This window comes from Neofelis nebulosa, chromosome 10, assembly GCF_028018385.1.
Source record: "Neofelis nebulosa isolate mNeoNeb1 chromosome 10, mNeoNeb1.pri, whole genome shotgun sequence".
NCBI classification, from domain to species: Eukaryota; Metazoa; Chordata; class Mammalia; order Carnivora; family Felidae; genus Neofelis; species Neofelis nebulosa.
Genome location: NC_080791.1, coordinates 18,127,752 through 18,139,802, shown reverse-complemented (window position 1 = coordinate 18,139,802; position 12,051 = coordinate 18,127,752). Strand labels below are relative to the sequence as shown.

The following is a 12,051-nucleotide window of genomic DNA, read 5'->3' as shown; positions in this document are numbered from 1 at the left end:
TTCTCCAGAGCCTTGCAAGGAAACCTCAAAGTCAACAGGGTCCCGATCTGACACCTGTCTAGTTTGGGATATGTGCAATCAGTTCATACTCATCTTCGTGTTCCTTATACTTCAGACATTTGTGTAGTGTTCTAAACTTGCTTTATGTGAGTACTGCCGATAAAATTTAACCCACTTAACCAAACTTAAATGTATACATTAGCCTCAACCTATGCAGTAGTAGAAATAAAAGTACAGGTTAGATTCGCTGCATTTACGTGTATTTTTCTAATCGCCACTAAAACAAATACGAAACTATTGCCATTCAAAGATAGTTTTAACACATCATACTTAAAAGCATCTCGACTCCCACTAACGGTTCTTGCACAACACTTTGGGAGGCTGAAATTAACCCCAAAGTGCTTTGGGGACCTCATTCCAGGGGTATTTTGCAGAAGGGGGAGAAAAACGAGCCCCAAGTGAATCTCCAGACTAGATGTTCAAAAGAGATAAGGGGATGAGGATTGATGTTTTCATCTGCAGAGGACAAACATCTCAACTTTATCCTGCCCAATTCCCCATGTTGGTGAGCAACCAAATGGGTTTACTTGGAAGAAGGTCATGCTGGAGCCTCCGTGAATTGTGCCATACTCAATGGCGGTCTGGTCAGCCAGGTCATCCACTGACTCAATGGGCACATCCATACGTTGCACAGTCAGGAAGGCTGCTAGGTTGGCCGTGTAGGATGAGATGATGATCAGCGTGAATGCCCACCTATGTAGGAAAAGACCAGGAAGTCATCGTTGCCCAGGCACGCCCAGGAGTCTTAGCCCCCGTCCCCAGTCCTGCTGCGACATAGGGGAGACCAGGTGTCCCTCTTTGGAAGGAGCTCCCAGCTCAGTCGGTGGGGGGAAGAGAAAGGAGGCAGGGCATATGATGTCAACAGAAATGAATCAGGTGTGTGAGGTTGCTTGGGAGACCATTAATTTTTTTTTTTCTTGTTTCCAAAAGGAGGTGGTTCTTGGGTTGCTATTCAAAAGAGGTGTGTCCATGCACATGAGACTGTCCGGAAGACCGTGAGAAATGAGATAGGGAATGAGCTAAGGGTGCCGGCTCTGGGGGCTCTGTTTAGAACCCGAGCTGGGTCAGCTGCCCCTGTCCTCTCATGATGCGGTCCACCATCAGATGAGCATCAACCGTGTACTGAGCACCTGCCCTGAGCCAAAGACACAATCTCATGTAACCCCTACAACGAAGGGAGGCAAAATTCTTATCCCAATTTTGCTGATGAGAAACTTGCCAAGTAACACAGTGATACATCCATATTTTAAAACCAGTCCTACAAAACCAGAAACCCTTTGAGATTAACTGGTGACAGGCACCTTTGAAGTGCTAAGAAGCTGGAATTAGAAACTACCCTTACAATGGGCAAGCTATTTCAAAACAGAAGAGTGTTTTATTGGGTAGAGCAAACTCATTTAAAATTAGAATAATTTTGCAAGTCAGGCGGTATACATGTTAAAGGCGTTAAAACTAGTTTGTTCACTTAAGTAGGTTAAATAAGCCCTCTGCCATCTGGTCAGCAGTGTGGATCTGCATCCCAATCCATTTGTTTATGGGAATTCAAAGACATATCCAAGCACAAGTGAGGCTGGATAATCACAAATTCGGAATTAGTGGAGTCTGAATTAATGAGGCTTTAGTCATTATGAAGACATTGCCAACTAAAGCGTAGCGTTTGCCACAGGATTCAGAGGCCAGCAGCTTCCAGGAGACTTTTAAGAGTGGGAAGTCCCATTGTCTCCTTGGCCTCTGTGTCCAAGGACCCCTGCTGGCGGCCTCCCAGATGTGAAGTGACAGGGGCATCTACCGACTCAATGGGTGCATCCGTATGCCAGACCACCAGTGAGGTGAGCTGGTTTAGTTCTGGCCTTGTTCCCCTCCCCCTGTGAGACCTTAGGGGAAAAGCCACATTCCTCCTCTGAGCTTGCCCGCTCAGCGAGAATAACGCCTGCTCTGCGTGTCTTTGGAGAACTGTGAGATCAAACGATTGGTGACTAATAATCTGTAAAGGACCAGATGAATGTGAGATACAGAGAAATGCAGGGATAGACCGTTACACGGAACATGGGATGACGACCATCTGGTCAGCTTCCCTATTTGTGACCTATAAGTGCCCGGTGTCCATCCATTCCTAAGACCTGCCTTCTTTGCTGCTGCCTCAGCTCATACACGCTGCTGGAAGTTCTTTCTCGTGACCATCCCCCAGAGGAGGCCAGGGAGGTAGGGTGATCCATCCCTAGGTGGAGGCTAGCATTCTGAAGCTGTTTGTGCCCTGGCTAGTGCCGTGAGTTAGTGAGCCCTGGGTGTGGCCTTGACCTCAGAGTTGGCTGGGGAAGTTCCCTCAGCCCCACGGCTACATTCCAGCATCTGTTCCACCCTGGATGGCCATGTGTCTCTTTATGCCACTGGTCACAAGGGAATGGGTCAGAGAACAAAGTAGCTCAGGGCAAGCCTATCTTCTCTGCTGAGGAAGCAAATCACACACTCTCTCCAGAGGGGTCAGGGGAGCCCTGCTCCCTTGTGAAAGGGGCATCACTGGTTGCAAAGTTGGCATTCTTGTTAGCAACGTGGTATTTTCCGTCACTTGCTCTGGGCGAGGACTCTAAGGGAGGCGGCGATGGCCCTGTCTTCTGACCTCACACTCCTGCAGGGAGCTGACCAAACTGAGACCTTGATTTGGTAACTCAGAACTCCGAGAGGCAGAGGGGCTCCCTAACAACTCAGGCACCCCCCCCTTCCCACACACCCTCAGGAGTGGCGTAATGGAGCTCCCCTAGGACAGCTATTTAAAGTACTGGCGACTCTGTGGGCCAGGGCGGCACAGCCTGCAAGACTAGTGGCCCTCCCAAGCGCTCAGGCAGACGTTGTCTGCAGGAGGGAAGTCCTGGGAGTCAGGGATCTGACAGGTGGATGAACCTGACAATGGGGCCCTACGTGCAGTGCATGGGAACACCCCCCTCTGGAAGGCAAAGCCCCAGGTAGAAAGAGATCAGAGTCTGCAGCTGACTTCTGCAGGGCTTCTGTCCAGATTTCCAGGATTTTGAGGGAACTCTGTGATTTTCCCTGCCAAGACCGTCCCTTTTTCCCGGTGGAAAGTTAAACCGGGTTGTCCCAGTTGATCCACTTGGTGATTTCTGGGCACAATCTGGGAACGGGTGAGCACCTTGCCCAGATGTTTTAAATCCTACAGTATTCATCATTTAGCAGAGAAAACAAAAATCCCAGCTGCGTTTTCACCTCTCCATCAGCTCTAGTCCAGTGGTTCTGGTAAATGTCCAGACACTGGTGTCCAAGGGTGAAAACGCCACTTTTCCTTTGGTTTACACAGGCTGAGAAGGAGGGGAGAGAACCAGGGTTGGAAGTCCTATAGGCTGTGACAGCCAAACCTGACAGCGGGTTTTTACATGAGGGTGGGGACCGGTACTCTGCAAATGTGCCTCTCTGTGCTACACGCACACGCACGCGCGCGCGCACACACACACACACACACACACACACACACACACATATGTATGTCTGTTTCATTCCCCCCCATAATGCTCAAATAGCAACTATGAGTCCACACATTTATGTATCATTTTCAAGTTTGCAAATTGCATTTCCATGCATCGAATCATTCGACCGTATTCTTTTCGCCCTGAACGAGCCAAGAGGAGAAGGGAGTTTCAAGCTGAGGCTGGCGGACTGCCCGTGTGGACAGCTCCTGAGGTCCTGTCCGGCTCTGAGCCACTAAGAATTTGCCTTTCCCCACACCTGCCGAGGTGGACAGGTCAGGCAAGGCCCCAGAGCCGGGCGCAGAGGGACAAAGTTGGAGAAAGCTGGTAGAGGAGGAGAGACGTGACACCCAGGTTTGAATTCTTCCAGCAGCCAAGTCCTGTTTCACACTTACATTTGCATAAATCTGCATACGCCTTGGCAGGCCCAGCCACCCAACCTCAGGTCATTTTCAGGTCAGCAAGTTACAATCGCTTTGCCGCTTTGCCGTGGGCCTTACAAGGCTGTTTTCTGCATCTCCTTTCCTGCCCTGGCTCCCCTCTGTATCCAGACCTCTGAGGCAGAGGGAAAGAGGAACCAGATAAGATGGCACAAAGTGTGCCCAACCCGGTGCTCCCGGGCCTTTTGAGCTGGCGGAATGCAACCCAGCTCCCTGCTAATCTGTTTTGAAAGGCAGAGCTCTCTGTGAGGTTCCTGCCTACCCGCAGCCAGAGCAGGGCTTATCTGACGACTCCCTTGGTGTCCCCACCCCACTGGGCCTGGCCCCTTCTCTGCCCCGGATCTTACCAGACGCCACTGACACAGCGGGTGGATAAGGCTCGGGGGGCGATGGTGGACCCTTGCTGCATGAATCCCCCAACGGGAAACCAGAGGCTGTTGCCAAGGGAGTATTGATTCACCAGGAGGTTGCACCGGCCTTGGGCACAGGGGTGTGGGCTGTACCACTCGTAGGGGGTCAACCTGTGGGAGAAAAGGAACATAGACTAGTGCCACGGAGGGTGGGCATGATGGAAAGTGCTGGAGTCAGTGGGAGCGGCTCTTCTTTCTGGCCTCGCCTCTGTGCTTCAGGACCTGGCCTGTGGCCTTGGGTAAGCCACTTCCCTCTGCTGGACTTGGATTTTCCCAACCCCCAAATTGAGGGGGTTGGAGTATGTTGGCAGTTTTCAAACTGTTTTTCTTTCATCAAAAAAAAAAAAATGGTTTGTTTTTTTTTCCCACATAAATTATGATGTGGAACTCCAAATCTAGAATAAAGTGACTGGAAGCTGGGAGTGTCAGGGGTGGACAGCGGGGAAGCTCCGTTTTCTGCACCCCCTAGTCCCCAAAGTGGTCACAGAGGGATCCCAGGGCCCCACAGAGCCAGTTAGAAAACTCTCAGCCTAGGGGCGCCTGGGTGGCTCAGTCAGTTAAGCGGCCGGCTTCCGCTCAGGTCATGATCTCGCGGTCCGTGAGTTCGAGCCCCGCGTCGGGCTCTGTGCTGACAGCTCAGAGCCTGGAGCCTGTTTCAGATTCTGTGTCTCCCTCTCTCTGACCCTCCCCCATTCATGCTCTGTCTCTCTCTGTCTCAAAAATAAATAAACGTTAAAAAAAAAAATTAAAAAAAAAAAAAGAAAACTCTCAGCCTAGAACAGCGGTTCTTGAACTTTAGCCTACATCGGAATCACCGAGAAGGCTTGTTAAAACACAGACTGCTGATGGGGTGCCTGGGTGGCTCAGTTGGTTGAAAGTCCGGCTTCGGCTCAGGTCATGATCTCGTGGTCTGTGAGTTCGAGCCCCGCGTCGGGCTCTGCGCTGACAGCTCAGAGCCTGGAGCCTGCTTCGGATTCTGCGTCCCCCTCTCTCTTTGCCCCTCCCCAACTCATGCTCTGTCTCAGTCTCAGAAATAAACAAACATTAAAAAAAATTTAAAAACAAAAACAAACAAACACAGACTGCTGGGCTGGGCCCCTGATGCTCCTGATTCAGTAAGTCTGGGTGAGGCCTAAGAATATGCAAGTTCTTCCGTGATGTAGATGCCACTGGTCCAGGGACCACGCTGAGAAACACTGGCCTAGACCATCCCTTGGGGCGAGGGTCTCCACCCTGTTTCTGTTTCAGACTCACCTGGGGGCGTTGAAAGAAACGTCAAAGACGAGATTCTGCTCCCAGAGGTTCTGATTTACTTTGTCCAGGTGGAGCCTGAGCATCAGGATTTTTTAAAGCCCCCCAGGTCAGTGTGATGGGCACACGGGGTTGAGAAGGGCTGCTCTAAGCTCCCTGCCCCCACCTTCCCTCCCTGATGCCCAGAACACCCCGTCTTCCTGCCCACCAGACACACGCCTTCCCTCCTCTGCTCAGTGGCCCTGGCCGGTCGCCCACGCAAAGCATCCCAGCTCTGAAGAGAGAGACGTGTCTGGGCGTGTGCCGAGCAGGGCAGGCACTGTGTGCTCACAGGGTACTATTCGCATCACTGGTCTTCCTGTCCCTCCCCCAGCCTCGTCGGCACTCACTCTACAGTGGCTCGCCCACATTTCCACTGCCGCCTCTTGTTCCTGAATATGATGCCAGCGTGTCATCGTTGGCCCGCGTCCTGACATGTGCTCCTTCTCTCTGTGGCCTACGGAGCTGGCTTGCGCTCGGTGGTTCCCAAGCCTACAGGCCACTGGAAGTGAGCTCCAAAAATACAGATTCCCCGGCCCCGTCCCTAGAGGTGCTGAGATGACCGGACCTGGGAATCAAACTTTTTAAAAGCTCCCTGTCTGACTCGGATATCAGCTGGCTTGGGAACGGCTGTCTTAGATCAGTGGTTTCCAAACATTTCTTTTCACCTCTAAAATCTTACCCAGCAGTACAGTAGCTCAAGAGATAAAAGCGGAACTGGTTTGGATGAAGAGGAGTTGAGGCTCCAGAGCTCAGGCTTCTTCTCACCTCCAGAGTCTCTGGTGCCTCCCAAGAGCCTTCCTGACCTATGGAACCCTATTTGAAAACCAGTACCTACCTCAGGTCGGTAAATTATCCTATGTTCATGTACACACACACACACACACACACACACACACACACACACACAAAGTGGTGTAATCAGACCTTTAGTACATTTTTTTGGTTAATCTTTTTGTTAATGCTGGATCCTGGGGGTAGTGAGTGAGAGTGTGTGTGTGTGTGTGTGTGTGTGTGTGTGTGTGTACGCATGTGTGCGTGCTGCGTCTAGGGCAGGGAAGAAGGGTTGTTGAAGCCCCTGGGGCTGGTTGAAAAGCTTTAGGCTGCAGTGGGCATGGTGAAGCGGGTTTATATGTCTGTATATCTAGGAACCAAGCCCTAAGACTATTTCCAGGGCCTTCGGGGTCCCTCGAGAGCTGTGGCTGTCTACCCGCAGGGGCTCAATCAAAGGAGGCAAGAGTGGATTTCAGAGAGGTGGAGCCAGGGCTCAGGCAGACAGCTTCCTAAAAGCTGCAGCACACAGTGCGGTGGAGTGGAGAGAGAAAGTGTCACGCAGCGTGCCAACCTCCTGCGTGTCTCGTCCGTTGTCACTGACAACAGATCCTTGATAGTGGCAATGCCTACAGGCCCAAGGGGGTAGATGAGTGGTACACAGCAGCCTTTGAAGACTACTGGCTTGTAAGCAAGGCCTTCCTCTGTCTGGCTGGATCTCACGGGTTCAGGATGACTTTCCTCAACTTGGCTTTGATCTCCACTGGAAGAGGCACAGGCTGGGTGATAGAATACTCCCTGGGCAGGCTGGGGGCTGCCCTGAGGGTTAAGCACTCCGCTGTCCCTTGGGGCTCCGTGTTCCAACTGGAGAGAGCACATGCTCTCCCTGAGCCACTGAGCAGACATGTCCTTGGGGAAGACCCTGCCAGGCAGAGTTGGGACATACGCTAGAATCATCTGGCCCTGCCACTGTGGCCCCGAGGCAAAGGAGACTGCTATGGAGGCAGCTGGAACAGAGTCACTGCCAGTTCCCTTGAAGCTCATTCTGTGGTTCTCTGCTCCCAGGTAACAGCCCTTTCTGGTCCCCCACTATGGTCAGCTGAGCACTGAGCAGGGAGCTGGGATTCTGAATGAGTGACCTGTGAACCCCAAGGGCTTGTTCTGTTTCCAGATAGGTAAGCTGGCTCTCCTGAAGACCAGGCTGACCCAATGGCCCAGCCCCGGAGAGAAACAACCCTCTCTGTGCACATTCATGGGCGGCCTTAGCCATGGGATGCTCTCAGGTTCTTCTGTAGGCCCAGGGATAGTTTCTATTTCTAGCGAGAGGGGAGGGATTAATTGTCGCCAACCCCCGATCTGGACCAATTGTCTCAACTCAACACAACTTGCAAATGCCTCTCTCCAACCCGTCCTCCTGTCGTGTACCACCCTCCATGGCTCCCATTCACCAAGGCAGCTGTGTTTTCACTGGCAGATCCAGGCTAGGGGATGGGCCAGACCCTCTCCAGAGGGAACCTCCTCCTTCGCCCATGCCACGAGGCCTCTGGTCCCCTCACTCTGGATTCACAGCCTCTGTTTCTTGTCACTTAGCACTCTGCAGCAGATCCTGGCGAGGTCTGATGCCAGGACAGCCAAATGCATAGTGATCAATCCTGTCTCCCTCCTCCCCACCACTCTCTCTCCCCAAGCCCTCCCCCCACCAAACAGGGGGCCCAGAGATGGGGGGAAGAGGAAGGGGAAGAGGAGGGATGCAGAAGCAAATTCAGACAAGCTCACCTGTCTTCACCATGCACCTTGGGGAACATGTGCACGTAGGTGGGGGAACGGGTAGTGCCAGGTGGACAGCAGGGCAGAGGGCAGGTGGGGTCCTGAGTCCCTCTCCTACTCCCTCCAATGTGGTGCCAAGGTGTCCTGCTCCCCACCCCTCCCATGCAGTTCTCCGCAGCGGGCGCGAGGTGGCGGTGTGAGGACAGGGACGGGGAGAGGAGCGTTACCGAGCCACCAGGAAGAGGACGCAGCTGACGGCCAGATAGGCTAGAAGCATGAAGAGCCAGACGCCTGGAGAAAATGGGTCCAGGAAGGAGAAATAGCCAGGTTTGCGCCCCTAGAAATGGAGACAAAACCAAGATTCACCATACACATTCAGTCAGGATGGCCCTTGGGGAGGGTAGGGCAGGGCAGGGCAGGGCGGAGGGTATGGGGAGTGCGGGTCTGGCCCCAGATGGCATTGCGTCGGGTTCTGGGTGACCGGTTTCAATGGCACTGGGACCTAAGATGCAGAGGGGCTGCTCCAAGACCTATTCAGCCCTGACCTCAGCAGATGAAACAAAGGAACAGCTGGAGGCATGTCACTTCCTAGGTTGAGGAAGGCTTTGTGCTGGGCAAGTGGAACAGCGCTCAGCGCCCCCTACATACTGCCCTGTGTCCCCCCCGCCCCCGCCCCCGGGGACGGCATGGCGGGCTCAGGGGCACCTTAGAGCCACTGGTGTCTGCAGTGCTGGAGTACAACGGCACCCCTCTCGGACTCTCACGTCTTTCTCATGAGGATGCTAACGTGACAGGCCCCTTGATGTTTTTGTTTGCGGGCTGATCTCACACCGAGTGAGATTTCTCCTGTAAACCTCAGGACGGTGCCATGAGGCAGATTATTATGTTCATTTTACTAGCGAAGAAACCAAAAGCCAAGGGCAGTCAAGAGATGTGTCCAAGGTTACACAGCTGAGGAGTGGAAGAGTGGAGTCTCAAATGCATGCCTTCTGACACACAGCTCAGGGTTCTTAGCGTAATGCTGTGGGGAAATGTGGGCTGTCCCCAGCCCAGGGATGTGTCTGGACAGAGTCAGAGGTGACAGTGGATGGAGCCAGGAACAGATACCTGGCCACCAAGCTCCCAGACATTTTTCTGGAGGAGAGCAAACTGGAATGAGCTGTCTGCAGCTGTGTGGTCTTGGATGAGGGCACACCTTTCTCTGGTCTTGGTTGGAGGTACCTTAGATCAAAGGTGACAGACTGGTGACTTACCACAGACAGCCCTCCCCTAATCTGTCTACCCTGCAATGTTTACCTATTCTGTATCCGTTGCTAACATTACATGATTGGGAGATGTCATGTAAAAATCCAGGTTTCCGGCTTTTTCTTCCTTTGTTTTTTTTCCAGCAAAATGGGGCTTTCTAGAAACACTGGGCCCACCTTGTCAACTGGCTGGAGCTCAGTGGTGGTTGCCCCCTCTACATATGGCCTGCTCTCGCCAGCTCGTCTTTCTCTCTGTCCTTCCATACTGCTGCGGTTTCTCTGGGCAAACAGACATGAATTCTAGTGCCCTGTCGCTCATGACTTCTTCCTTCTGTGTCTCTCAATTGAGAAATACCCAGGGGGGAAAAATCTTTCATTGTTGCTTTCTGAATCTGAAACCCCATTAGATGCTCAGTGTCAGAAATCTATACCTGATTATATCACAACGAGTGAATCGAGAAAAATGACAGCACTATTTAAAGCTGCCATATTTGGTTATGGGTGATAAGGAATGACACACAGTCATGGGAAAAACTCCTGGAGACTCAAGTTATAAAACACAGAACACCACACAAACGAGGATCAAGACATAAACATAGCTCCACTGGAAATGTATCAGTCATGCTGGCAAGGGAACATCTGATTCTTCCTGCGATTGACTGACGCCAACCAAAAGAGCAAGGAGGGGGCAGTTATTTGAGATGTGGGTCTGGGCGTCTACCGCCTTGGTCGGGGCTGAGCCCAAGCTGTTTAGGTGATGCCAAAGAGAAGTACGTTCCTTGCAGGCTCTGAACACCTGCTATTGTTTTTTTTTTTTTTTTCCTATGCGGATGCATCAGAACACTTCCTTCCCCGAAGACATCTGAGTTACTGGTGCTTGGGGGCAAATCAGGTGTTATATGCCACAGGCATTTCTTCCGAATAACAGCTTTTCCTTAACCCAGAGATATATGATGGTGATACTTTCCTTCTGGAGAACTCAAAATGTTTCGCGACGTTCCCTTGATTTCAATACCCGGTCCTCTCTATTGACAGATGGAAGAACTGAGACCCGGGGAGGTTAAGTGCCTTGCTCAAATCAGTGGTGATGCCTTCCATTTATTTCTCCGGTGCTCGTTCGTCAAGCTGCGCCATAGAGATGCCACTCCTCTTTTGTTCAGATGGCAGCTGTACCGCGTCTCCCTCTTCCTCCTTTATCTTTGCAACTTGCTCCAATAAACTCCCTAATTAATCTCACGCCTGCTCCCCAATGCCAGCAGGATCCCAACCTACTCCATCTCAACCCCTGAAAGTGCGCTGACGCATTATTTATTTATACCCATCATCATTTATTTTGACTCTGTCATATTGATAGGCATTTGTATTGATTTATACCTGTCTCTGTTGACTGCGAGTTGGGCCGGTTGCTTCTGGGGACGATAGCCACTTTGGAGGCAGATGACTGATTATATCCAGTCTATGCCCCAACCATCTAGGACAGGCCAAGCCCCACGGACGGAGCTGAAAATCAGATGGCACCAAAATTTAACTAGTTCCTTGACTTTTGTACCGTACTTCAGACTGACCACACCAGCGCCAGCATTCATGATGCTGTCTGATGGTGGGAAAGATTCAAGGGGGTGGTCACCAAATGATGGCAATCCCAGCATGGTAAGGCCCTTTGAATGTTAGCACCGGACCTGCAAAGTGGCCCTAAACTCCCCTTGCATGTTGAAAATCCCTCTTATCGGGGCGCCTGGGTGGCTCAGTCGGTTAAGCATCCGACTTCAGCTCAGGTCATGATCTCACAGTCTGTGAGTTCGAGCCCCGCATCGGGCTCTGTGCTGACAGCTCGGGGCCTGGAGCCTGCTTCGGATTCTGTGTCTCCCTCTCTCTCTCTGCCCCTCCCCTGTTCATGCTTGGTCTCTCTCTGTCTCAAAAATAAATAAAAACATTAAAAAAATAATTTTAAAAATAAAGAAAATCCCTCTTATCCACAAAAACAACCTGATGCGTGATACTGAATTCTATGCGTACTAGAAGAAATGAATTATAGTCAGAATGCTGCTGCTCTCCCAGGGTCCGGAGCCAGAGGCGTAAGGACACCAGAGCCAGGTGACTCAGGACAGGCAGTGAATTGAGACACAGACTCTAGAGCTAGCTTGCCCAGGACTGAATCCCGGCTTTGCCACTTACAATCGAGTGACCTTGGACAGGTGACTTAACCTCTCTGGGCCTCCGTTTCCTCTTTTGTAGCATGAAGGTAACAATAAAACCTACCTCAGGGGGTGGTTTTGAGAGCTAGATGAGTTAACACACAGTGAGGGCTACATACGTGTTGGCTTCCCTCTAATGGTAGCCATGAGGGAAGGGGGAGGGAGGAGGCAGTAAGTGACAAAGGATGGAACTTCTTTTTATATTGATTCTTGCTCAGCGGACAAGAAATCCCTTTTTCTGTCTTGTAGTGACACACGCTAAAGATGCTTGGGGGGAGAACGCCACGTGGCCACAGTCACTTTCCGTAACTCCTACTAGCATTCCTGTGTGTTATGATACACGAATCGTGAGGATTCGCCAGGGCTCTCCAGGGAAGCCATTAGCGCAATACCAGGCT

At 51.7% G+C, this 12,051-nt stretch overlaps 1 protein-coding gene and 1 long non-coding RNA gene across 4 annotated transcripts in view; one reads left to right on the top strand and one right to left on the bottom strand.

Moving 5' to 3' along the window:
- Nucleotides 1–12,051, bottom strand: part of GRIK4 (glutamate ionotropic receptor kainate type subunit 4) — a 433,258-nt gene that overhangs the window by 25,003 nt on the left and 396,204 nt on the right. For all 3 annotated transcript variants that reach the window (XM_058687070.1, XM_058687072.1, XM_058687071.1), the window contains 3 exons: nucleotides 8,442–8,551; nucleotides 4,324–4,497; nucleotides 588–753 (listed from right to left, as the gene is read on the bottom strand). In XM_058687070.1, the coding sequence (XP_058543053.1) occupies nucleotides 588–753; nucleotides 4,324–4,497; nucleotides 8,442–8,551 (450 nt within the window). The remainder of the gene's footprint in view (nucleotides 1–587; nucleotides 754–4,323; nucleotides 4,498–8,441; nucleotides 8,552–12,051) is intronic.
- LOC131486947 (uncharacterized) lies at nucleotides 6,045–10,694 on the top strand. The gene is made up of 3 exons (XR_009249532.1): nucleotides 6,045–6,519; nucleotides 8,383–8,541; nucleotides 10,494–10,694. It is a non-coding gene; the product is annotated as an uncharacterized LOC131486947 (long non-coding RNA).